The 25308-nt window shown below is 42.4% G+C and overlaps 1 protein-coding gene across 1 annotated transcript; it reads right to left on the bottom strand.

Moving 5' to 3' along the window:
* Positions 1–1880: 1880 nt before the first annotated feature.
* LOC142213590 (mitochondrial inner membrane m-AAA protease component AFG3L1-like) lies at positions 1881–20657 on the bottom strand. The gene is made up of 16 exons (XM_075281969.1): positions 20535–20657; positions 18510–18597; positions 17032–17129; positions 16347–16496; positions 15284–15352; positions 14979–15103; positions 13297–13567; positions 12263–12400; positions 12016–12169; positions 10356–10463; positions 9983–10108; positions 9773–9883; positions 6998–7113; positions 5724–5924; positions 4662–4856; positions 1881–4029 (listed from the first exon to the last, which is right to left on the bottom strand). Exons 1-16 carry the CDS (start codon positions 20631–20633, stop codon positions 3826–3828), a joined length of 2253 nt encoding a protein of 750 aa, XP_075138070.1. The 5' UTR covers positions 20634–20657; the 3' UTR covers positions 1881–3825.
* Between the last annotated feature and the right edge of the window lie 4651 nt (positions 20658–25308).

The following is a 25308-nucleotide window of genomic DNA, read 5'->3' as shown; positions in this document are numbered from 1 at the left end:
CAATCCATTCCTCTGAATGGGGTTCTTTCTGCAGCCTGCACAATTTCCATAAACACCCATTCATATAAATGGAGCAGTTGCAGAAATGTCTGCAACAATCCAGCCATGTGTGAATATCCCTTAATATGCCTTATGAATCACAGCAGTAAAGAGATCATTTCCTGCCAGCAGCACATTGGTATATAGAAGCAACTCCACAACAGAATAAGATCTCTTGCCGCCTCCGTCCTTACTGACTTGGCACATTTCAGTAACAACTTTGGAAGTGACAGTTTATATAAAAGCTATTGCACAATCTGTGAGATTTACAGCGAATAATCAGCATTATTGGATGGCGACAAACGCAGTGCGGGTCCTGCACAGTGCTTATGCTATGGGCCCCTGGCCTCTCCTCTTCCCTGCACCGTTGCTCTGATGTGGTGAAAGCCTGGGATATTCTCTATTGTTCCCGCTCAACCACTTAGAAAAAATAAAAGACAAGAAAAACCAGAGCAATTGGGTCTTATAAATAATTAGTGGTTGTGTTGTGAGGAGGGGAAGATTCTGGAGTCTAAAGGGAAGGCATGATTTATTTATGAATTACTCCGTAGGAGAGGAAGGGCCCGAGTGACACTACAGTGAAGGCAACTGCTCTCATTACAAAGTGGAGATGACTAGTTATCAGAGGCTGCAATCGTACACAGGGAAGGCTTCTATGTATTATTCAGTACAGGCTAGGGGTTTGTGCATGAGAAAGATTAAGCTCAAGGGACATGTACAGTATGTGCAATTTATTCTTGCCTTGTAGTTTTGTACTGTTCCTTTCCCCTTCATTAACGGTGTTGGCTGGGTCTGAAAATAAGAAGCTGCAATAGGAGAGTCACATAAAGAGAGATGGGGTAAAAAGCTTACAGCCCTGTATTACACTGCACTCACAGTTCTGTTAGTTGGTACTGGAAACAGTCAGCAAACTTGTTGTCAGACACACCACTAACATAGTATAGAGGGACAAGTAGTTTTTGTAAAATCAGAATAGGGAGGAGTGCAGTTCTGGAGTTAAGTGCAACCATTTACTTCTAATTTAGCCCCATTTTTTATGCACTTTGCTTTTTTTTTTTTTTGGGGGGGAGTAGTTTATGTTAACTAACATTTTGCTCAGCATTTATCACATCACAAGATGTCACTCAAGATCAATATACAATAAATGATGTATTTATAAGTTTACTTGACTATTAAAGGGGCTCTATCAGCAAAATCATGCTGACAGAGCCCCACATATGTGTGAATATGGCTATTCAGGCACCGTCAATTTTATATTAAACTACCTCCCCCCCCCCCCCGTTTTAAAATAATACCCTAAAAAAGAATGTGATCTACTTACGCATCGTGCACGCTGGGCGGGCATTCAGGGTGCGCCGTCTTCTTCATCCACGCCTCCTCTTCCTCCGATGTCCTCGGGTCCCGTCCTCCTCCGGCGCTCGCGAACTGACATTGATAAAAAAAAATTGGCCTGGGCGCATGCGCAGTAGCATGCAGCTTCTACTACGGCTAATGCGCCATTTTTTTAAATCAATGTCAGTTAGCGAGCGCCGGAGGAGGACGGGACCGGAGGAAGAGGAGGCGTGGATGAAGAAGAAGACACACCCTGAATGCCCGCCCAGTGTGCACGATGCGTAAGTAGATCATTCTTTTTTAGGTTTTGCTGATAGAGCCCCTTTAATATCACTATTACATCTAGAATAGTGGCAGCTTTGCCCTTATTATGTATGGGCAGCATTTGTTATCTTCCATTTTTCTCAGTATGTAGAAACATAAGATGCTGGTTCATTATTTCTTTTCACCCCACCCTAAGCCACAATATGAGCCAGATGAAGGACAAGGATAATTTTATATTAGGGTCAATTGATACTTTATTTGCAGTAATCAACACAGCTTGGGAAATGTGGTAGCAAAAGAATCTCCTGGCACAGAGAAGACGCCTGGTTTGCATTACTGACTCTTTCATACCACAACCCTAACTAACCCTATGTGGAGTGAAAAATGCAAGCCCCTAAATGTTGTATTGCCACTGTTGCCTCTTGTGTTTGCTTTTGTGTCGTATACTACAAGCCCCCCCTTACAAGATAGCACCATCACTTTACTGCAATATATGCATTTGTATCTTTCTTATTATCAAATAGAGGTCACAGTCACCTTGATGTAGGAGGTCACTTTTAAGACGCAAAAACTTTTTCTGGTGTCTCTTTCACTGCAGGTTTACCTACTTTTTATAGTCAGTCATTCCATATTTGATGTTATGGAAATCACTATTATTACTCATATGCCATTGTATATACACAACAGCCAATGTGATCAGACAGAATAAAGAAACCTGCCATTATGACCAATAGTAGCCTTCTCTTGTGCTCACTACTGCCACCTGCTGAGCAAAGCCCTTTCTCTAACCAACCAGGATTATAAGGGCAAAGGATGTTGGCAGGACATTTTGCCTTAATTGATTTAACTGGCCTGCCAAGACAGAATATTTTTACCGTTCTACCATTAGCTACAATGATAACCCCTAAAGAATTAATCTGAGGAAATATTGCTCCCTATATATTTTTAATCAGGTTGTAGATGCTTTCTTCTAGAAACGGTACCACTCTTATCCTTCATCTATTTGTTCAGCACAGCCCCTGTGGCCTAAATGAGGCTGAGCTGTAATACCAGATACAGCCCAATGAATCAGGGAGGTGCTATTTTTTATCTATAGATTCCCCTCAATTAAACAGGGGAGTTGCTGATTGGCTCATACAATAGTACTATGTTATTCCCAGTAACAAACTAAGATGTTCCTGGGGTTTGCTATTAATGTGTGCATTCTAATTGCTAGATAGGCATATACAAACAGATCACTTTGTAATATGGAAATCCCTCTGTAACAGACACATCCGCCATCCAGACGTCTGCAAATAAGCACTATAAAAGATAGAAAAGGATTATTTTTTGTTCCTAGCACCTCAAACCTCTATAGCAACATAACATAAAGGATACTAGAAACAGAGAAATTTCCCTGAACATTCAGATGAATTGTGTAGACAAACGCTTACAGTGCCACTCTCTAGGTGGAGCTATAGTGTAAATACGTGTGTGCCCTCCGTTACCGATGGTAGAAGCCACTACAAGGAGGTGGCAAATATCCAAAAACTTGTTTCACAATGTAGGGACTAAACGAAGTACAGTTATAATCTTAATCAATAATTTACTTAATCAGAAGAGTAAAAATTGAAGGGGTAATGCAGGGGAGCAAGAATTGAGGGGTATTGCAGATAGAGAAAACTCTTCCCTGTTAAATACATTGTTGTATTTGCATTCATGGACTCAGTCAGTGCTCATGTGACAAGTCTTGTCTTAGAAGTGAGGGGGAGCGTTCCTCACCCTGCATAGAAGAGGAGACATCTGAGTTGTGTAAAAACAGAAGACAACCAATTTCCTGCCAGGAGGAGATGAGATCTAATCTCACAAAAGAGTCCAATTGCCAGACAGCAAGTACATTACTAAGCGCTTTAGATAAATATACATTTGTTGTAACAGTGAGGAGTTCTCTGCCTGGAATACCCCTCTAGGCAAACACTTGATGCTATACAGAGTCTCCTGAACTCAATGCCATTACAGATTAACTCTGTATTATGTACTTTTCTTCTGAAGTGTTATAGCTATTGCTGAGGCACTGACGGTATGGTCCTACATTGTCAATATGGAAGAAAATTGGCCCGTTGTTTTCTTGGTAGACTTCCCTGAGATTCCGCCTTATTAGCTGAGTAATATACTCATAGGTCCATATCAGAGAATGAGGTAAGTGCTGGTTTACGGCTTTGTTTTGTCACGCTCTTCAGTCTTCTCTTGATTCCAGTCTTTCAACCCTTGAGGTAAAGATGTATCCTCTTCAAAGCTACCAGTTCCTTCTACAAACTCTTCATAAGACGACTTCTCTGGGAAAGGCCTAGGGCCCAATAGGTCAATCATGTCAGATTTTTCTAAAACTTCTTTTTCCAGCAACAGCTTCCCAACCTGTTGGTGGCAAACATTACAAGTTATTACTCACATGTCAAGGTAGAATGACCTACTGCATGTGCTTTAAGCAGAGCTACAGAGGACTGTTATACCCATAACTGAAAAACTAATGCAGGAAGTTATGGATCAGTGCACACTGTGGTTGAGCCTTGCATTTAACCCCTGGCAAACATTTATAAAGGGTTCCAATCATCCAATGGAGGTCAAACGAGTGTGTGTTTGTTCTGTCAAACTGGTTAGTATACTTTTTTTCCAACTGTATAGGAAAGGGCAGCACACTGCTTTCCTATACAGAAGACATTAAAGAGGACCTTTCATGGTGTGGGGCACAGGCAGTTCTATATACTGCTGGAAAGCAGACAGTGCCCCGGGTAAAGCGCTATCGGTCCCGGTACCGTAGCTCTTTACAGTCAGAAGGGCGTTCCAGACAGTCAGTCAGGTACGTCCTTCTTCAAAGCAGCGCCTATTGTGCTGTACAGTGTGAGCGGAGAGAAACGCCCCGCTCACACAGCACAGCACTATAGGCGCTGCTTTGAATCAATGAACCCGACCTGTTTCTGTTGTCTCTGCAAGGCATCTCTGGACAGCAATAATAACTTGCCAGTGAATTGAGCTTGGCATTACTTTACCTTTTCCACCTGCTCCCTGCACTGTGTTATGAGCTCCACAGTTCTCTCATAAGCAGAGTTGATGAGCTCTCTGGCCTCTTGGTCAATAAGCTCTGCAGTTGCTTCGCTATAGGGTCTATCTGCAATCATTTCCCCCTGACGTCCGAGGTCAAAGGACACCTGACCCAACTTTTTGCTCATTCCAAATGTAACAATCTGTAAGGACAAAGAGATTGAAATTCGATAGAATTCACTTCAACCAGCATACTCACAACTAGCTAAAACACATTTAGTGATAATATATTGGAAGAATAACCGCGCTTCTTTTTGATCTTCAAAACAGCAGGAATCACTTACATCACATGTATATGCCCTTAAAGATACACCGAGTATATTTGGCAGCGTTAGACTCGAACAACCGTAGGTCGGTGGGAATGCAACAGGTAAGTATTGGATATACCAATAGATGACAGTAAAACGCGCTCACTCGGGACAAAGATGATGGTTAGAATCAAGGCGAGTATTTATTCAGATATTTAATATGACGCGTTTCGGGGTTTAGGAGTCGCACAGGATGCTCCACCCCTTCATCAGATCTGTGAGAAGCTGCAGACTCCTCTCTGAGTAGTGCGCAGGCAAGAATAGGTGTGTGTTAACAAGCAGAGGCTGTGAAGGCAGACCGGCCCCTCCCTTCTGTTTGTGTTCTGTCTTTAGACTACTGCTTTCTAAAGACAGACCTTCACTAGGAAGTGAGGTGATACCTAGGGACAGGAAGTTTAGAGAAAATTTCCTGTCCCTAGGTATCGCCTCACTTCCTAGTGAAGGTCTGTCTTTAGAAAGCAGTAGTCTAAAGACAGAACACAAACAGAAGGGAGGGGCCGGTCTACCTTCACAGCTTCTGCTTTTTAAACACACACCTATCCGTGCCTGTGCACTACTCAGAGAGGAGTCTGCAGCTTCTCACAGATCTGATGAAAGGCTGGAAGATCTTGTGCGACTCCTAAACCCCGAAACGCGTCATCTTAAACATTTATAGTGATAAAGAAAAGATTTTGTTGAATTTATCATTCATTTAGTCCTGACCTGTGCATATGCAGTCTGTGTGACCTTCTTCAAGTCATCCTGCGCCCCTGTTGTGATGCGGCCAAAGAAGATCTGTTCAGCTACACGGCCCCCAAGCATCATGCACATGCGGTCAAATAATTGTTCCTTGGTGTATAGATACTGCTCCTTAGGAAGGTATTGTGCATAACCTAAGCCTTTCCCTCGAGGAATGATTGATACCTAGATGTGGACAAAATTAGAGATTTAACATGTGTTTGTGCTTCCTATTAACATCTTTTAATTGTAACAGAATATGAAAAATATCATCGACTAAGTCAAAAGCACATGAGCATATATTACAGTATGCATTTCATTGTAAGTTTTGAACAACTGTTACTCAAAACACTTCTGTCTGAAGACTGAAACCTTTTCCACTTCCTCAACATGGCTGGGAACACATGCATGTTTCTTGTATAAAAACACATGTGGATCAAGCAGGAAACAAAAATACAAGTACAAGCGCTTCCTTTATATTTTCAATTCCTTTAAAATATGATCCTGACTTTTGCTCAGAATCTGCTCCAAACATTGAACCAGTCCTTTTATGTTGTTAGAGAATCACTTCAATATGTATTAACAAACATTAGGTTTACGAACAAGGTTTTAAGGTGGGCCTCCTAACATAAAATTGATCCTAACGTTAGGACAGGTCATCACTATTAGGTTAGTCCACAGACCCTCACTAACCAGTTGTGTAGGTTGTGTTCCTTCCTACATGACACCAGTGAGGCCTTTAACAATATCTGGTTTTACGGTTAGGAATTCCAACATTCTGCAGAGTATCAGAGGCTTCTGGGCTCTGGACCCCCCTATAGGGCTTAAATGGTGGACTACAATTTCTGACAGTGGTCCTCCACCGCTGGCATTACCAGTGTCTCTGCATCTACATCTGACAGAAGCCTTGGGTTTGCGTTTGGTGGCTCTGCTCTGTTTGTATGTTATATTCATGTATTCTGGGTCTATTATGATGTTATTTTATCTTGGAACATTTAATAAAATACTTGAATTGAAAAAAATAAATAAAAATTTTGTGTGAAGGGGGCTGAGCAGCAACACCAGGCATAGCCTCAACATGATGTAAGGTGCTGTTCCTGGCATAATGAAAAGGCAGATCCTCAGCCTGAGAGCAGCAGCCCCTTCAATCAACTTATCAGCGAGGGTGAGAATGTCACCAGTCTAATACACAGATCATCAAAACTAAAGAGTTGGAAGACCTCTTTAATGGTGCCTAACAAATTATATCTACATGCCACCTTGAGAAGGGGGTCTGCATGTTCCAAGAACCAGCCAACCACTGCATGTCCAGCCTCATGGTAAGCTACTGTGCGCTTCTCATCTGGCTGAAGGACCTGAGTCTTCTTCTCCAGTCCTGAAAGCAGAAAAATGCAACAAGAGTTGTCAGTTTCAAAAGCCACTTCATATAATGTACCTTACACAGATAAGTGCTAACAAACGCTGTCTTGCTACACTTGGAGGAGTAGACTTAATACTAACATGTTGAAGACTACTCATTGCTTTTCAATATCACAGCAAACCAAACTAACATAATTTGCAAAATGCTCATAAAAATGCTCATTAACAAAGTATTACCAGTGGTCTATGTCAAGAGTGATCAATAAGAATGTAACCAGTTCCTTTGGCTCCTTTCACACCGCTATTCCCTGACACATCTGACATATGCTTTTTGGTGCATATGTTCAATGGTGGAGAACAAATTAGAGTTCTTTAAGTGTGCACCACATGATACACTCACTGACAGGGTTGATTTCTTTTCCTGTATGAAGTAGCACAGCAGACATTTCTATTGCATAGAGATCCAGAAAAAGCATTTACTACACTGTATAAATCTTGGAAGGACACCTCAGAGTTCAGCATGAAAAGAGCCTTACAGTGGATTGTGTAAACTGGGTACAACTGTATCCACCTCTTGCGCATGTGAAGTCTTTAAAGATTTTTATCCTCTCAAAGTGTATTTAAAAAAAATAAAAATTGAGAGAAGTCTTCAGTAGTTGATACCTTTATTAATGGTTAACTTAAAAAACGATGACAAATTGCGAGCTTTCGGAAACTGCTAGAATGGTCCCTTCATCAGGCTGGTATAACACAATATCTGAAGGCAGGCATATTTATACAGGAATAGAGTGTTAGATGCAAAATAGATGGAAAGCAGAACATGAAAATAACCAGTTTAAAAAAAAACATATCAGTTTACAGGAGAGTTCTCAGGGTTTATGGCTCCTTTGATCAGTCACGTGGTGTCTAGTTGTTGTAAAACGTCATAAAACCCTGTGACTGGTTTAGCCCCATTTGGAAGGAGTCAAAGGTCATCTTTAGTTTATATTCCCATATCCTCCGATCTTTTTTGTTTTTGAAATTGCCTCTTAAAACCAGGATCTTCATATCATTGGTGATATTATTATTTTGATTGCAGAAGTGTTTTGGCACAGGGAGGTCCATTCTCTGCTCTCTAATCGTATGTCTGTGTGAGTTCATCCTCATCCTCAGTGTCTGTCCTGTCTCACCTACATACAAGCCCCCAGGACATTGGTACACATTATTAAATACACCACATTAGGTGTGCTGCAGGTGAAGTACCTGGGATCTTGTAGTTTTGATCAGAGCTCGGGATCTTTATTTTATCCGTGGTTAGTATGTGCGGACAGGTTTTGCAACTTTTCTGTCCGCATGGAAATGTTCCTGTGTTAGTTGGAGGTGACAGTGAGTTGCTAATAACCATATTCCTGAGGTTTGGAGGCTGTCTATAGCATAGGAGAGGGGGGTCTGGAAATATAGATTTTAGATGGTTGTCTTTTTGCAGTAGTGGATGTAGTTTGCGTGTAATTGCGTGTAATCCTTTTTTCATATCCACTGGCTAACACGGTTCAAAGCTATTTTTCCTTATACAAAGTGTATTTATTCATAGACTAGAATCTTGAAAATGCATCCTGCCCTGACGCAAAAACGGCTGAACGGATTTGGATGAAATTTGGCACATAGATTGTAACCTATAGGCTACTTTTTATCCCGGTAAATGACATGGCTTAATGACTGTTATGCATTTATGTTCACATACTGTATTACACTGCACTTGCAGCAACTTATCTCAGGTACCAGGTCTGTTATCTCTCTGTGTAAACACACACTAACCCTCAGTGAATTCTGTACACACATTTGCATATTATCTGATCAGCTCCAGGCAGTGCTAACACACTAGATCGGAAAACACCTTTAAGCCAAATTGGCAGTTTGCTACTTTTAAACACGCCGGGGAAAAGAAAAACTAATTTGTTGCAAAATTCTAAGAAAACGACAGCTATGAAGGAGCCAGAAGTCAACAGAGTTCTCCTCAAGTGGAGCTGAGGGGGATCATCAGCGCTAACAACACACCCATTATATGGCATCCCAGCAAGCTGCTGAGATGCCGGAACAATCATGGGCACAACACGAGGAATGCATTGAGTGGCAGGCCAGCTTAACAGCTTCCGAAACACCCGAGCAGGTGGATCATCAATGCCAACAACATGCTCATTATATGGCTTCCCAGCGAGCTGCTGAGATGCCGGAACAATCACGAGCACAGCACGAGGAATGAGTTCAGCGGCAGGCCAGCTTGACGGCTTCCGAAACGCCGGAGCAGGCTGATCATCAACACCAACAACATGCTCATTATATGGTGTCCCAGCGAGCTGCTGAGATGCCGGAACAATCACAGGCATGGTGTGAGGAACAAGTTCAGCAGCAGGACTGCTTAAGAGCTGCCGAAACGCCAGAGCAGGCCAACCATCGACGGCAGCAATTTGCTGAATATAGGCGGATCATCGATGCCAACAACATGCAGATCAAGTCACGGGCAGAGACACACACACACACACACACACACACATACACAAATGACATACAAAATACACGATTGCAAAACTGGGCAATGCTTATAGGGCCACTACATAAACAAAAAATGAAATATACCCGTGCAAAACCAGGCCCTCCTGCTAGTGTGAAATAAAGGCTGCAATTTCCAGAGTTCTCACCTCCAATGACACGCTCAATGGCCTTCTCAAAGTGTTTCTCTATCACATACTCATTCAGGTGTCTTGCGGCGATCAGAGCGGCTTCATTGCAGACATTGGCGATATCAGCACCTGGGATAAATATGGTGATAAAGTCATGGTGCAGAAGAAGCAAGAAAGTGGGCTAGTTATTCTAGATCATAATCTACTACAATACTATGAAATCATCACCTGTAAAGCCTGGAGTCAGTGCAGCCAGCTTCCGAGACAAGTCATCCTTGCTGAGGCTCTCAGGCAACTTCAAAGGGCGGAGGTGAACCTTAAATATAGATGCCCTTCCTTTTATATCAGGGGGGCCTACAGGATAAAATATATGACTAATATAAAGACATCAGTTATCAAGGGATCTCCTAGTTTTGCAGTTTTACTGTATGACTGTATAGTTAAAAATATTAAGAGTATCCTTTTCAATATATATGGTACCATTCTGTTTTAGAATCTAAACCCAAAGATCGCACGATTTTCATTGATCATATTTATTACAATATAATAATTGCTGATTTGGTTTTATCTGAAGGTAACCCCTCCAAGAGTTATAACCTACCAATGAAGATCTGCCTATCAAATCGCCCCGGTCTCATTAAGGCAGGGTCCAGTATATCTGCACGGTTGGTACCAGCCAAGACGACCACATTTGTGTCAGAGTTAAAACCTGAAGCAAAAGAGAGAAAAAGTAATGAGAAATAAAGGAAGTCTGAACATTAGTGGCTATCTACTCTAATCCATGACCTTTAACCTGTGGCTCTCCAGCTAAGGCAAGACTACAGCTCTCAGCATGGCCTACCAAAGCATATGCATGCTAACATTTTACAAGAATAGCAATAGTTCTACTGCAATAGTTTTCATCCTGCATCCAATGCTGTGCAGTGCAGTGCCAAACACTTGCTTACTAAGCAATGCTCTAGTTACAGTTACTAACCAATACCCTGTAACTAACTAGCAATCAGACGGACCAGAAAATGAACCACTAGAAGTGATCCACTGAGGTTGTATAAGAGAGAAGTCAGACAGTCCCTTCTCTTATACAATGTGTAGATCCAAAATCTCTATACTGCCACCTGCTGGTGTGCTTATGTTTCCTTGCTGTAGACTTTATGTTATACAATACATTGCATCATCTATTCACTCATTACAGGTTGGTTACATGAGTCACACAATCCTATATGCTCCAGGGTAGTCACTAGCTTCAAGACAATTAACTGGATCAACTGAGAGAACGCTTAAATTATGGATTGTGCTCATGCAATTATTACAAAGGGTGGATTTTGCACATAAAACATGTATAAAAATACAGATATACCAAAATAAAATAAAATAAAATAAAAAAACAACAAAAATACACAAGCAAACACACAATGGAATACATAGAGATAAACTGAAGAACACACAAACCAAGAAAACGCACGCACGCACGCACACAGTATACAGCAAGAAACACATTCACACATACAATCAAAGATTCAGCATACACATTTGAATCATCATAATTCAGATGTTCTGATGTCAATTACCAGTCAGGCTGAACATACAGTGCTGTGCAAACATTTTAGGTAGGTGTGGAAAATGTTAATAGTTTATTTTTGTCAATTAACAAAATTAAGTGGATGAACAAGAGAGAAATGTAAATCAAATCAATATTAGGTGTGACCACCCTTTAGAGGAAGAGTCTTAGAAGAGATGATATGGCTGTCGCAGAGCCCTGATCTCAAGATCAGCAAGTCAGTCTAGGATTACACAGAATGATTTGAGCAAGTCTACAACCACACAAGATCTGTGGTTAGATCTTTAATATGTTTGGGACAATCTACCTGGCGATCTCCTTCACAAACTGTGTGCAAGTGTACCTACAAGAATTCATACTTTTCTGAAGGCAAAGGTGGTCACACCAAATATTGATTTTAATTAGATTTCTCTTTTGGTCGTTCACTTTCTTTTTTTTAATTAACAAAAAATGTATTAACGCTTCTATTTTTTAAAGCAATATTACTTAGCATATATTTTTGCTCACCTGTCTAAAACATTTGCACATTACTGTAGTTTCTCACAGTGTAGCCAAAACACAGGTTGCAGGTTTACCAGTGAGTGCACTGAATGTAAAGGTTTATAAGGGTTCTGGGGGAACCTAAAGCTGCAGGACTACACAGCAACTGCTAGTACGAGTTCCACTAACTCTGTTACATCAGTTCTAGGCAATTAGTACTAACCATCCATTTCAACAAGCAGCTGGTTTAAAGTATTTTCCTGCTCACTGTGCCCTCCGAAGGTTCCTTGTCCTCGTTTCCTGCCAACAGCATCAATCTCGTCAATAAAGAGGATACACGGTGCATTTTTTCGAGCCAAAGTAAACATGTCCCGCACCTATAAAAAAAATTATTATTTAAAAAAAAAAAAATATATATATCATATCCGTTTTAAAACAATGAGTATCTAGAAGGGCAACTACAATCATACCCTGGCAGGGCCAACTCCTACAAACATTTCCAGGAACTCTGATCCATTCACAGTTATAAATGGTACATTGGCTTCTCCTGCAGTCGCCTTTGCAAGTAGGGTTTTACCAGTGCCTGGGGGTCCAGTGAGCATTGCTCCCTATCAAGAGAACAGAAATAAAAGAATAAAGCTAGGGTTTTATTTAACACGGTTGTAATATCTAGATGAGTTAAAACACCTGCTGCTGAAACAAATACAAATAACAAATGTTATTTATATAACATCATACCATACAATTTTAATTTTATATAATTATATAGATATAGATAGATACATAGTGTGTTACATATTTACTTTCAATTACTAGCTTTTTAATGAATCAGGGGAGCTTTACAGCTTCTTGCTAGCCACGGCTGGATATAAAGGAGTCATAATCAGGTTGTGAAAAAATAAAGTAATCTCAGTTAGTGGCTTGGCCTACCAACTCCACAACACTCTCACCAGTGATGGAAGAACATAGTCCCACATGGTGACCATTTAATGAATAGATGACCAGTGAGTGTGCGGTCACTTTTTCATCTAGGACTAATAGAGGGGGGTCTATGACAAGGCAACCCCTTTAATTTTTCTTGTATGAATGAATCCACTAGTTGAATATGTATTGCACTTCCCTTCACTTCTACAGGACTGTTGTAGATAGCTGAGCATTGTGCTCCCCTATTGGCAGTCCCATAAAAAGGAAAGGATATGGGAGTGTGCTTGACTTGCAGTTCCAGTCACATACGCAAACTGGGAACTGGACCCTGATTGTCATCATTGGTGAGAGTCCCAGTGTTGGCGTGGATTGGGGAGAACTTCATATTGCCATACCAGTTCTTTAAGATACTTTCTAACAATATCTATCTTGCTTTGAATTCAGAACAAGCAAAACAAAGATTAGCAATCCATATTCATACCAAGAACATAGCAGGAAAATCCTTCTGTGGTCAGCGAAACAGAGTGGGCGCATTTAATGCCCCACATTGCATAATTCACACTTTTCCAATGTCTCTTACCCGAGGTATCTTTGCACCCAAATCATGATATTGTTTGGGGTTTTTAAGGAAATTCACAAATTCCATTATCTCCAATTTCGCCTCCTCACATCCAGCCACGTCACGAAACTTGACATCAATGTTTCCTTTCATCATCTTGGCTGTTGTCTCTCCAATACCAAAAATTCCTCCGCTTTTTCCTCCTCGGACAGACCCCATAATGCCTCTCCGTAGGCTATAAAATATGTATCCTATGATGAGTAGCGAGGGAATGATACTCATGAGAAACGATCTGTAAAAACAAGCAAATAAAGTCCTTTATATTTATACATAGCCTGCATTACATACATACATGGTGCAATGCTTTGAAATCAGAAGCAATAAAAATTTAACTGGCTCAAGGTTTTTAAAGGCAGTCACGAGGGTGAAGCATATTGAACCAGCAACACAATGCAGGCTCATCTGACTGTAACACTTTTTTCCCCAGGAAAATTTGTGACTCAGTTGCCAAGAATGTATTTCACAATACACAAACGAGCAATCTGGAGCACCAAGTGCGACTTCATTGCTCCGAAATTCGACGCCCCACATTGCCCTCTATCTCCTTCCTTATTTGAGTGATGGGGCAAGATAGTTAAACTGAAAACTTGCTTGGCCCAGTGACTGAAAGAGTGAGGGTGGGGGGCTCCTGGGCAGTGTGGAACATAACAGTTTGGAGAAATGGAGCCAACCTGCGGTGCTCCAGATTTCTAATTTACAAATTCTGAAATAAAAGAATATTTCAGCAACTGAGGTACAAATTTTCCTTAGGAAAAAGTGTTAGATAGGTCAGGCCCATCTAATTCTGGTTTAATATTCTTCACCAGAGTGACAGATACCCTTTAACCGTTTCCAGGCACTAGCGTGTCTATTTACATCCCAATTACCAAGCCAATTCAGCATTGGTAGAAAAAAAAAAAAAAAAAAAAGGAGAAGAAAAAAAAAAAAAGCACTGGAGAAGCCCCCTGCGCTAGAAGTGCAGGTGGCTTCTCCGCTCTCCCCGTCTTGCTACCCACATCGGCGGTTATAGAGAGAGGACAAGCCACCAGGTCTGGTGGCATTAACCTCCTTAAATGCTGCAAGTAATCATAATCATGACATCTAAGGGGTTTTTGTACGTGATTGTCCCCCCACAGTGTGTTTGGGAGGGAGAGGGGGGGTGCCAATATCGATAGCCAGAGCCCAATTCCCTGGTTGATCCTGCACAGAATTGAGGCTAGAAAATATTTATTACAGAATTTGGATGGTATGACTATCTGGGTGAAAAGCAGAGCATTTCACATCTTGAAAGTTGCAAATTTTTCTGAAGTTGTTATTATTTCATAGATAAATGCAAAAAAAAAATTATTAACCAGAGTTTACCACTAACATGAAGTACAATGTGTCACGAAAAATATACATTTTAAAATCACTTGGGTAAGTTAAAGCCTCTTGAAGTAATTACCCCACATAAATTTGACAATCATTTATTAAGAACGGGGCCTGGTCTTTAAGGTGTTTTTAGGCCATATCCTTAAAGGGTTAAAATACTTTAACCTAAAAATCTGTCTGATGTATACTGCTAAGCAGCTGAATGTAGTCTAATATTCTCATTTATCAGCTATTTTAGGTTGTGGATGCAGGCTCTGCATATGCATACATACCCTCAAAGCTTAATCACTCACCCATCATTTTCAGTGGTGTACACAACAGCAATACGATCAGCTGGTTCTATCCCCAGATCCTGCTGTGCCATCTCCAGGTTGCGCTCAAAGCTGTCCACACTACCGATATTAAACCAAGCTTGTGCCTGCAATTCACAAGGATACTGCATGATGCGTCACATATATTCCTATGATATATACACAAAGACACTGTTAAGGCCCAATGAACACTGAGCTATGCAGGGAGCAGAGTGGTGAATGCTATAGCTGGAAACATTCCCTATAGCAGCAGGTGACGTAGCTAGGATAGTAAGCATTATACTCACCTCAGAAGAGGCCCCATGTGCAGGAATCACTCTTACATATTGCTTATTGACAATTTCTAGGCGATCCACCTATAGCGAATAGAAAAGCAAAAAGATATATGATAGCAATAATGCTCAATCCATTCTCGTGTCCAAGATGTTCACAGACATTAAATTTCTGCCAACAGTTAGTTAATTAGTTTCCAGGACTTTTTAAAATACTGATGCAGAAATCGGTAAAAAACTAACGAAACACCCATGACGCTAGGTTCACACCTGCGTTCTTCTTTCCGTTCTGTGCTTTCCGTCTTCTGCATGCCAGAAGACGGAAAGCGCAGACCGGGTCCGGCTGTGAGCGGCGGTGAGCGTTTTATGCTCTCCGCCGCGAAACCGGATTTTTTTTATCCGGACACAGTACTGCATGTCCGACTCTGTGTCCGGATTATAAAACCTGGTTTCGCGGCGGAGAGCATAAAACGCTCACCGCTGCTCACGGCTGGACATCTCTCTCACCCATTCAAATGAATGGGTGAGAGAGACTCCTGCAGGTTTCCTTCTCCTGCCTCTGTTTTAGGCAGGAAACGGAAACCTGCATAACGGAGTTCACAACGCTGATGTGAACGAGCCCTGAGTCAGTCTTTAAATGTCACCACAAGTCATGCAGCGATGACGTCTCATGTCGCTGAAGGAATACCGGGGAGTAGTGGGACATTTAGAAATAGATCTATAACAAATGCGTCCAGAGTATTGCTTCTGCCAAGATGAGAAATGGTAGGGATCTGCTGGGATTTATATCCTCCACACCTATTGAAGTAACATGCTTTGGCGGCAGACATCATATATTTCATGGTGGATTCTGCTAATTTTCCACAGGATTTGACAAAAACAAAACTTGCATTGTAATGCAACAGCCAATAAAAAGGGACAGACAGGGTGGATTTGTCTTTTATGGAGTAACTAGATGCAATGTGCCTAGCAGTTGCTTATCTCCATCTCTGCGATGAGTTCTAAATGAAGGAGCACGACAATATATGAACACACCAACACAGCCACATTTCACAGCACAATATACAATGACACATACCAATCCCCTTTCCAGGTAGGAATGAACAAATTCCTTCCAACTTATTTCCTTGCCGGAGTCTCTAACGTAAAATACCGCAAATCCAGTAACCAGTCCGGCTGCGAGAAACATAAGGCTGCGGAAATCTTTATCATCCCATGGGAACTCACCCTTTAGAGACAAGGCAGAATAAAGAAATGTTAATATTTGTTTATACCAAGCAGATTACCTATTATAAACAGCCATATGAGAATCCAGGCTTTCACTGAATAATTTAGGAGATTAAACACTTCTGTCCTGCCTAGTCCCACAGATAGATAACTTATGGTCATGTGAATCTTTTCAACTGGTGCCTCCATTTTGGTGATATAGTTTTTTTTGTCAGTATATAAATGAGCTTTGCAGCAATGAGGATGCTGCCATTGCTCCAAAGAGGTAAGTGACAATGCCCTGGTTGCTCCAAAGAGCTCATTTGCATAAATGGCAACCGAGAAAATTATTCACTAGGTAAAAACACTGTTTGCTTCAGGTAACCCTGACCTATCGATCTGCAGGACTGGGTTAATATGTTGGGTTCTGATGGATGACAGGTGCCCTTTACAAAAATATTTTTAAACAATGAGGAAGAATGTTAACACTTCTGCTAATAGCACTTGTCTACATGGGCTTCTTTATATGGGATCCTAACATGTTCCTACTCACACACCTTCTGTATTCGCTGCCACCAGTTGGGTTCTTTCTTGTTTCCATCATTTTTCCTATTGTTCCAACCACTGCCTTGTGAACCAGGTTCTTTTGACTTGTCTGTAATGAAGATACACATATTTTTATCATAATCCCATTATTCAGAGGTTCAGGGGAAAAGTATAAGTACAGTCATATAAAATAGCTTCTACTGGCAAAGGAAAGCTACTTTCACATAATATCCAGTCTGTCCATTCATTGCTCCTGGAGCATTCATTAAACCTTAGTTTGGAAGGTATTCATTGAGGTATCTGCTTTTTGTCTACATGTAATAGTGTAGAAGACTAAACTATTACATGTATTGTCCTTTAGTAAAGAAGTATAATCTGTGCTCTGTGGAGTCAGCGCGCATACAAATATATTTTTAACATGAGTGACATGCCTCTTAACGTAAGATAAATGGACAGGTAGGACATAACGTGAAGATAGCTGACGAGAAGGCTACTTCACAGTAAGTGATCACTGTTGGACCACGTAGAAGAATAATCTTAAAGTCAGTCATACCTAGACTATGGAAATCCCAGGACTCCCCCCCCCCCTCCCTCCCCCACACTCCTCTCCTGGCTGAAGGAGTTTGTACATTTACGCATGATGGAAGACTTGATGGCTCGGCTCCACCCTGATGATGGGGTGCATCAGCAGACTTGGCTACTATGGAACCATTTCTATTATTCCGCTGCCTTCCGCACTCTGTTCCCCTCTGTTCCCTTGTAATGTTGTCAAATGTCCTTGTCTCTGTGTTTTAAGTTTTCGTTTTCTCATGTTCATTGCCATTTATATTGGATTTTGCCTTTCTTCTTTTTTGTACTTCTTGAATATTCTGGCTCTGCTGCGTCAGAGTCTTTGTTCCCCAAATCCCCTCCCCTGCTTCCCTTACACCCTACCTTGTTAGCCTGCCTTGTGCCTGGTTCCCCCCCCCCCCTCTTTCCCCCTATTTTTTAACATTAAAGTTTATTGAAGACTTCTCAAAATATATATATATATATATATATATATATATATATATATTAATTATTATTAATAATAATAATAATATAAAGGGCCAAAATAAAAAAAAACAACAAAAGAAAACATGGTGACTGGATCTGTTTTTACCATATAGATGAAGCAGTTTTAACTGATGTATTAAAAGTTATATTTTAAGAAGCCATTTTTGCTGTGAATGGATTCCCATAGCGGACATAGATTTCAGCCATTATTTATGACAGTAAACTAGGGTAAGTTATCATAAATGACAAGGATGGCATAAAAGAGGAAAAGTTGCTATTTTTGCACTAAAATCACAATTTACGTCAGAACTGCCATACAAGCCATCATACATCTCCTGCAATGTAAAAATTACTAAGAAATGTCTGTTACAAAACCAGTGGTCGCACATTTGTGGGTGTTTAGTCTACTACATCAATGCTAGCACAGGGTATGTCACTACGTGCTACTTACCTCTGAAAGGCTTAGAGCCCATAAATGATAACATCTGTGGTGGCCTCCATTGGAGATTCTGATGTAATACCAGGCCTCCTCTTAGAGACTGCAACAGGAAAAACACAACACAAGTGTCAGTCATCTTTGTGAATGCAATGCAACGTCAACCTTAACAACAGCAGTATTCAAACTGTGGTACTCCGACCAGGGCTGTGGAGCCAGAAAAACCGTTTCTGACCTCGGTTTAAAAATAAAATGTTCACTTCGTTTTAACTGTACAATTATTAACATTGTATAATAATTAGATGCATAGTTTGTTGCATATCTACTTTCATAGGAAATCAATTAATGAATTTGAGGATAACTGCTTCTAATGGACCACAGCTATCAGCCAATTATGGAGTTGGAGTCAGAATCGGGCTGTGGAAAAATAAAGGATTTGGAGTTGGTGGTTTGGTCTACTGACTACACAGGCCCGAATTCAACTTCCAGTGGATTCAACCCAATACAACCCCCACCATTCTCTGACAGCTACTATCTTTTGATCGCTTTCATTGTCGTGCTTGCTGCGAGTTACTTTTATAACTCATCGGTCAATCATGCAATACAAGCAAACTAATTCTCAGTCACAAAAAGTTCTGTCCTTGTCCAGAGATAAATAGATAATCATGCTCATCATACTTAATTCACTACACAGCAGGTTGCTGCAATCCATAATCCGAGGCTGTGTATCAGACACTGATCTGTAATACAGGGGCACCTCAAGGTACAGTTCTTGCCCCTTTCCTCTTCACACTGTACACTGTTGACTTTAGGTACAACTCATCAAGCTGCCACTTACAAAAGTACTCTGATGACTCTGCTATAGTAGGCCTCATCACAGAAGGAGATGACAGGCAGTACAGAGACTTAAACCAAGATTTTGTGGATTGGTGCCAGCGGAACCACCTAGGGATTAATGGTGGGAAGACCAAGGAGATGGTGGTGGACTTTAGTTAGCGGAGATGTGCTCCAAAACCAGTGGACATCCAGGGGACGGACATTAGTCAATAGCTATAAGTACCTGGGTGTGCTCCTCCATAATAAGTTGAACTAGGCTGATCACCTGAATGTGCGCACAGAAAGGGTCACAGCAGGTTCTACCTGCTCAGGAGGCTGATGGCCTTCGGAGTCCAGGGGGCACTTCTTAGGACCTTTTTCAACTCTGTAGTGGCATCAGCCATCTTCTTTGGAGTGGCCTGCTGGGGGAATAGCATACCAGCCAGGGATAGGAATAGACTTGACAGACTGATTAGAAGGACCAGCTCTTTCCTGGGGAGCCCCCTGGACCAAGTGCAGGTGGTGGGAGACAGAATGATACTGTCAGTGGTGACTTCCATGTTGGAGAATAACTCCCATTCCATACATGAGACCGTGACAGCATTGGTCAGTACTGTCAGTGACCGACTGCTGCACCCTACACCAGGCTAAGCGAAGAGCACTCTGTACCGAGAACTACAAGATCCTGAAGTTTTTGTTATGACGCCTACTATCTTCTCTCCTATATCTTTATATCTGTGCTTTTTGTTTGTTATTTTTCTTGTATTATTATTCTGCTGTAACACAATTAATTTCCCGATGGTGGGACTATTAAAGGATTATCTTATCTTAAATACTCTATGAGTTTAACATTCCAGACACAAAAATGTCCCTACTGACCTAATAATTTGCTACAAAAGTATCAGGTCTACATTACATGTATCAGTTTACAGTTGTGGAATTATCTACACTGGATACAATAGTAGCAAACCCTCAGCTGTGAAAAGCAATAAGATATGAACAGATTTCAGCCTCTGGAAGTGAATTAGAATGCTCCCGTTCATTGACATCAAGTAGAGGAAGTGACTATAGTGACAAATTAGAACACAAGGAATATTAGGAACTTATCATTATACAGTACCCTATGGAGTTCCTCCTGTCACCAGCTCCAGATAATGACAACAATACACTTACATCACAGGTAGTAGGCAGCACACGAGCCGCACAATGACAACTAGCCCTCACCTGACGTGCTCCGGCCCCACAAGACAGACCCCGCCACCAGCCGACCCGACAACATCTCACAACCCCAGAGGAGAACAAGCGAGCGAGCCCGGTACTCATCTCACTGCATGGGGCTGAAGCAATGTCACTGAAACTGACACATACTCTGCTCCAATCTACGCCGGTCAACTTCTAGCCAATAGAAGAGCGGCATTCTGGACAGGCAGTGTTAGGGCACACCATTGGGTCCTTCACGGCCGGCCCTTCGGGGTTCCTCATATATTACTGTATGGTAAGAAACAAAGTATCGGTTATTTGGTTCCCGTTAGCGGAGGTCTGCGAGGTGTTGTGGTTTGGCCCTGTAGATCGCTCAGCTCTGGACAAGGGGATGATACATTCACATTATAATGTATTTACTGTAGGGGGCAGTAGCTTCCCACCGATGGTGTGACAAGCAATGCTGGGAGTTGTAGTTTTACACAGGTTGAAGCATTGGCCATGAGAACCCTCTATCGGCGGTCTATGGGCAGTGTTCTCTCTTTAACCAGTTCAGGTCCAGGCTATTTCCAGTAAACCAATAATAAAAAGAAAATCCTTTTTACATTCTAGTTCATTTCTCTGATAATCAAATACTTTTATCCCCAAATATGTGTTTTATCTCTGTCATGTTTAGGGGGTAATTCATGTGTATATTTTATTTTGTTTTTACTTGTGTTTTTATGGTCTGTTCCTCAAAGGTGATAGGTCATTCAGAGTAAGTGTGTGGGTGTAGAAGGGTGTGCAGTGGCGTAACTACCGGGGTAGCAGGGTTAGCGACTGCCACAGGGCCCGGGGCATTAGGTGCCCGGCGATAGCCGCTACCACTGCGTTTTTTTGTTTTTTTCTTAATAGGCCATTACTCCAGCCGGGATCGGTAAGTGATGCCGCAGGCCCCAAAAACACTATTATTATACTCGAGGGTCTTTTCCGTATAATGATCGGAGGCCCGGAAGAGGTAAGAGAACATAAAAAACACCGTTAGGGTGCATTCACACTACGGAACGCCGGCGTGTATCACAGCCGTACACGCCGGCGTTACAGCAGGGCTGCCGGACACTTCCCATTCATTTCTATGGGAGCCGGCATGCGAGCGCTCCCCATAGAAATGAATGGAAAAAAAGCAGTCCATTCATTTCTATGGGGAGCGCTCGCATGCCGGCTCCCATAGAAATGAATGGGAAGTGTCCGGCAGCCCTGCTGTAACGCCGGCGTGTACGGCTGTGATACACGCTGGCGTTCCGTAGTGTGAATGCACCCTTATTACCTCTCCGCGCTCCAGACAGGCTTCAGGCCTAGTTTTGTGACGTCTCTGATGTCACATGACTCAGGCCTGCGTCCCGGGTCATGTGACGTCCAAACGTCATTGAAGATGGCCGACACCACCGAGGACTGCAGCGGAGCCAGGGATAGGTAACTGACAGTGTTTTTTTATGTTGGTATCCTTTCTCGGTCTCCGATTATTATACTCTGGGGTCTGAAAAGACCCCAGAGTATAATAATTGTTAATGGGTGTCCACAGTGGGCATAATACTGTGTGGAGGGGCCACTATGGGGCATAATACTGTGTGCAGGGGCCACTATGGGGCATAATATTGTGTGCAGGGGCCACTATGGGGCATAATAAAGCAGGGGCAGGAATGCGGGGGGGGGTTGGTCGGTCAAGGTCTTCGGCGTCAGTCAGGAGGGGGTCCCTATGTCAAAAGTTCGCCACGAGGCCCCGCCATTCCTAGTTACGCCACTGAGGGTGGGCCATGTATTTGGATACACCGAAATGGAATGGTTGGTGATATCATCTTCCTGTTTGTGGCACATTAGCATATGGGAAGGGGAAAACTTTTCAAGATGGGTGGTGACCATGGCGGCCATTTGGAACTCAGCCATTTTGGATCCTAACTTTAGCTTTTTTCAATGGGAAGAGGGTCATGTGACACATCAGACTTATTGAGAATTTCATAAGAAAAACAATGGTGTGGTTGGATTTAATGTAACTATTATTCTTTCATGAGTTATTTACAAATTTCTGACCACTTATAAAATGTGTTCAAAGTGCTGCCCATTGTGTTGGATTGCCAATTGCCCTCTTCTCCCACTCTTGACACACTGATAGCAACACCGCAGAACAAATACTAGCTCAGTCGTCCTGTATCAGTTGTTTTAGGTGCTGCACATCTCATATCTTCACAGCATAGACAATTGCCTTCAGATGACCCCATAGATAAAAGTCTAAGGAGGTCAGATGAAGAGACCTTGGTGGCCATTCAACTGGCCCACGACAATGCTTGGACCTGACACCCATAATGTGGTGGTGCACCATCTTATTGGAAAATCTCAGGGAACGTGCCAGCTTCAGTGTATAAAGAGGGAAACACATCATGTAGCAATTTCAGATATCCAGTGGCATTAAGGTTTCCATTGATGATGAATGGCCCCCACTATCTTTGTACCATATACCATACCATCAATTTTTGTGTTCCACCAGTCTTGGAGGGATCTATCCAGTGTAGTTAGTGTCACACCAATAGTAGTGGTTTTGTTTGTTAACTTCACCATTCACAAAAAAGTTTGCCTCATCACTTAACATAATGTTCTGTTTAAACTTAGAATCCTGTTCCAATTTTTGTTTTGCCCATTCTGGAAATTCAGTGCGCCAATCTGGGTCATCCTTGTTGAGATGCTGCAGCAGCTGGAGTTTTTTGTTTTATTTCTTTTTCAACTAATTTTTATTAAACATTTTCCAATACAAAAACCAATCAAGAAAAGGCATAACAATAAGAGGGAAGGGGCAGATGCCCCCCCGGCTTCTAAACAGCAAAGTGCAAATAAATCGTCAAACCAAAAGGATGTGCCAAAAAGACAAGGAAGACTAGAACAAGAAGGGGAAGGACAACGATAAGATAAAGGACCGAGGAAGGGCACAAAAGGAAAGGAAAAAGAGAGGGTGAGGGGAGGGAGACCAAAATTAAAAGCCCTGCAAGATACAATAAGTGTCCCAGGGGGCCCAAATAGATTGGAAGGTGTCAAGGGTGTTATTAAAACTCAGCATGAAAAACTCAAGACACCATTCATCCTGGCCAGAAACGCAGACTCACTGGGAGGTGCCACGCTGCTCCTATGCCTGGCTATGAGTGTTTTAGCTGCTGTGCAAAGATACAAAAACAGCCTGGATGTCCTCTGACCCAGGGACCCAGGAGGGAGGCCAAGGAGGTACATAAGCGGGTCAAGAGGAACCCCTTGAATAAAGAGAAAAGCCATCAGAGCCCTAACCTCCCTCCAAAAGCCCAGAATAAGAGGACACATCCAGAAAATGTGTACCCACCGCGGCCTGGCAGCGCCAACACACCGAAGGAATAGCCAGGGTTCAATGCATGAAGGAGAACGGGTATGATACCATTGCATCAACAGCTTATATTGAACCTCACGGAAGGTTACACATTGAGAGGATTTCTGCAGACCACAGGCAGCTAGGTAGGAAGCTAAACCAGATCGACCACCAGGGGAATGCAAGGCCCGCAGAACAGGGAGATTGTACAGCTTAGTGTAATAAGAGTGAAAAGCAGAGGCGTCACGAACGGCATGCAGGACAGAAGTGGCACAGTAATCTCTGAGGGTCCTCGCTAGTAAAGTATGAGCCTTATTGCCTCGTATAGAAGGTCATAAATCTTTTTTTTTTTTTACGTATGATGATTCCATTGTCCATGTTCTATATTGTTGATTTTTTTTGGATTATCATCTAAGACTTTTTTGCCTTAGGGTGCATGCACACTACGTAACGCCGGGCGTGTATGAGAGCCGTACACGCCGGCATTACGGCAGACTGCCGAACACTTCCCATTCACTTCAATGGGAGCGCTCGTAAACGCCGCTGTTACGAGCGCTCCCATTGAAGTGAATGGGAAGTGTTCGGCAGTCTGCCGTAATGCCGGCGTGTACGGCTCTCATACACGCCCGGCGTTACGTAGGGTGAATGCACCCTTTAGTTGTGTTTTCGTATTTGACCTCTCATGACAGCCTTATGGGCTTCCGATAGAACCCCAGGGGAGTTGACAAAGCCCAAGTTATCGCGGAAATAGCTAGAAGGGTGAGTAAAATAGGGAGCGAAGTCAGCGACTTCAGTAAAGACTCATTAAGGTGCCAATGGCACTGTTGAGTGGTCATGGGGTTAGGGGACAAGGTCACCACCACTGGGGCATGGTCGGACCAAGAAAGAGGGCCAATACGTGCATCAGTCAGCTAGCAGAGAGCTGGGGTGTTCCCAAAAAAGTAGTCTATACGTGAGTGATTGTTGTGGGGCTGGGAAAAGAAAGTAAAGGAGTGCCCAGTAGGATTGTCTACTCACCAAAGGTCATACAGTGCATGGGAATGAATGAACCGCCGGAATTCCTTAGCCAGTTGAACCTGTGGATGGGGCAATGGCCTCTGGGGTACAGACAGACAATCAGTGTGCTCAGAAAAGACCATGTTAAAGTCCCCGCCCAGAAGCCAAGTAGCAGATGAAAGAGAACGCAAGCGCGGGGAGAGGACCTGACGCAGGACAGGTATCTGGAAGGAATTAGGGGCATAGACATTACACAAAATTATCAGGGACCCATGGAGGATTCACTCTAGGATAACGTAACAGCCTTGAGGGTCAAGGTGGAAGGCCCTGATTGAGATCGGGCAGGAACGAGATAGCAAATTGGCAACCCCCGCCCTGCGACGATCATGAAACGCAGAGAAGGCCAAGGGAAAATGGTGTTTAGCAAAATTAAACGTTCTC

The sequence above is a fragment of the Leptodactylus fuscus genome, chromosome 7 (assembly GCF_031893055.1).
Source record: "Leptodactylus fuscus isolate aLepFus1 chromosome 7, aLepFus1.hap2, whole genome shotgun sequence".
Taxonomy (NCBI): Eukaryota; Metazoa; Chordata; class Amphibia; order Anura; family Leptodactylidae; genus Leptodactylus; species Leptodactylus fuscus.
The sequence above is the reverse complement of the archived record's forward strand: the minus strand, read 5'-3'. Positions and strand labels throughout refer to the sequence as shown.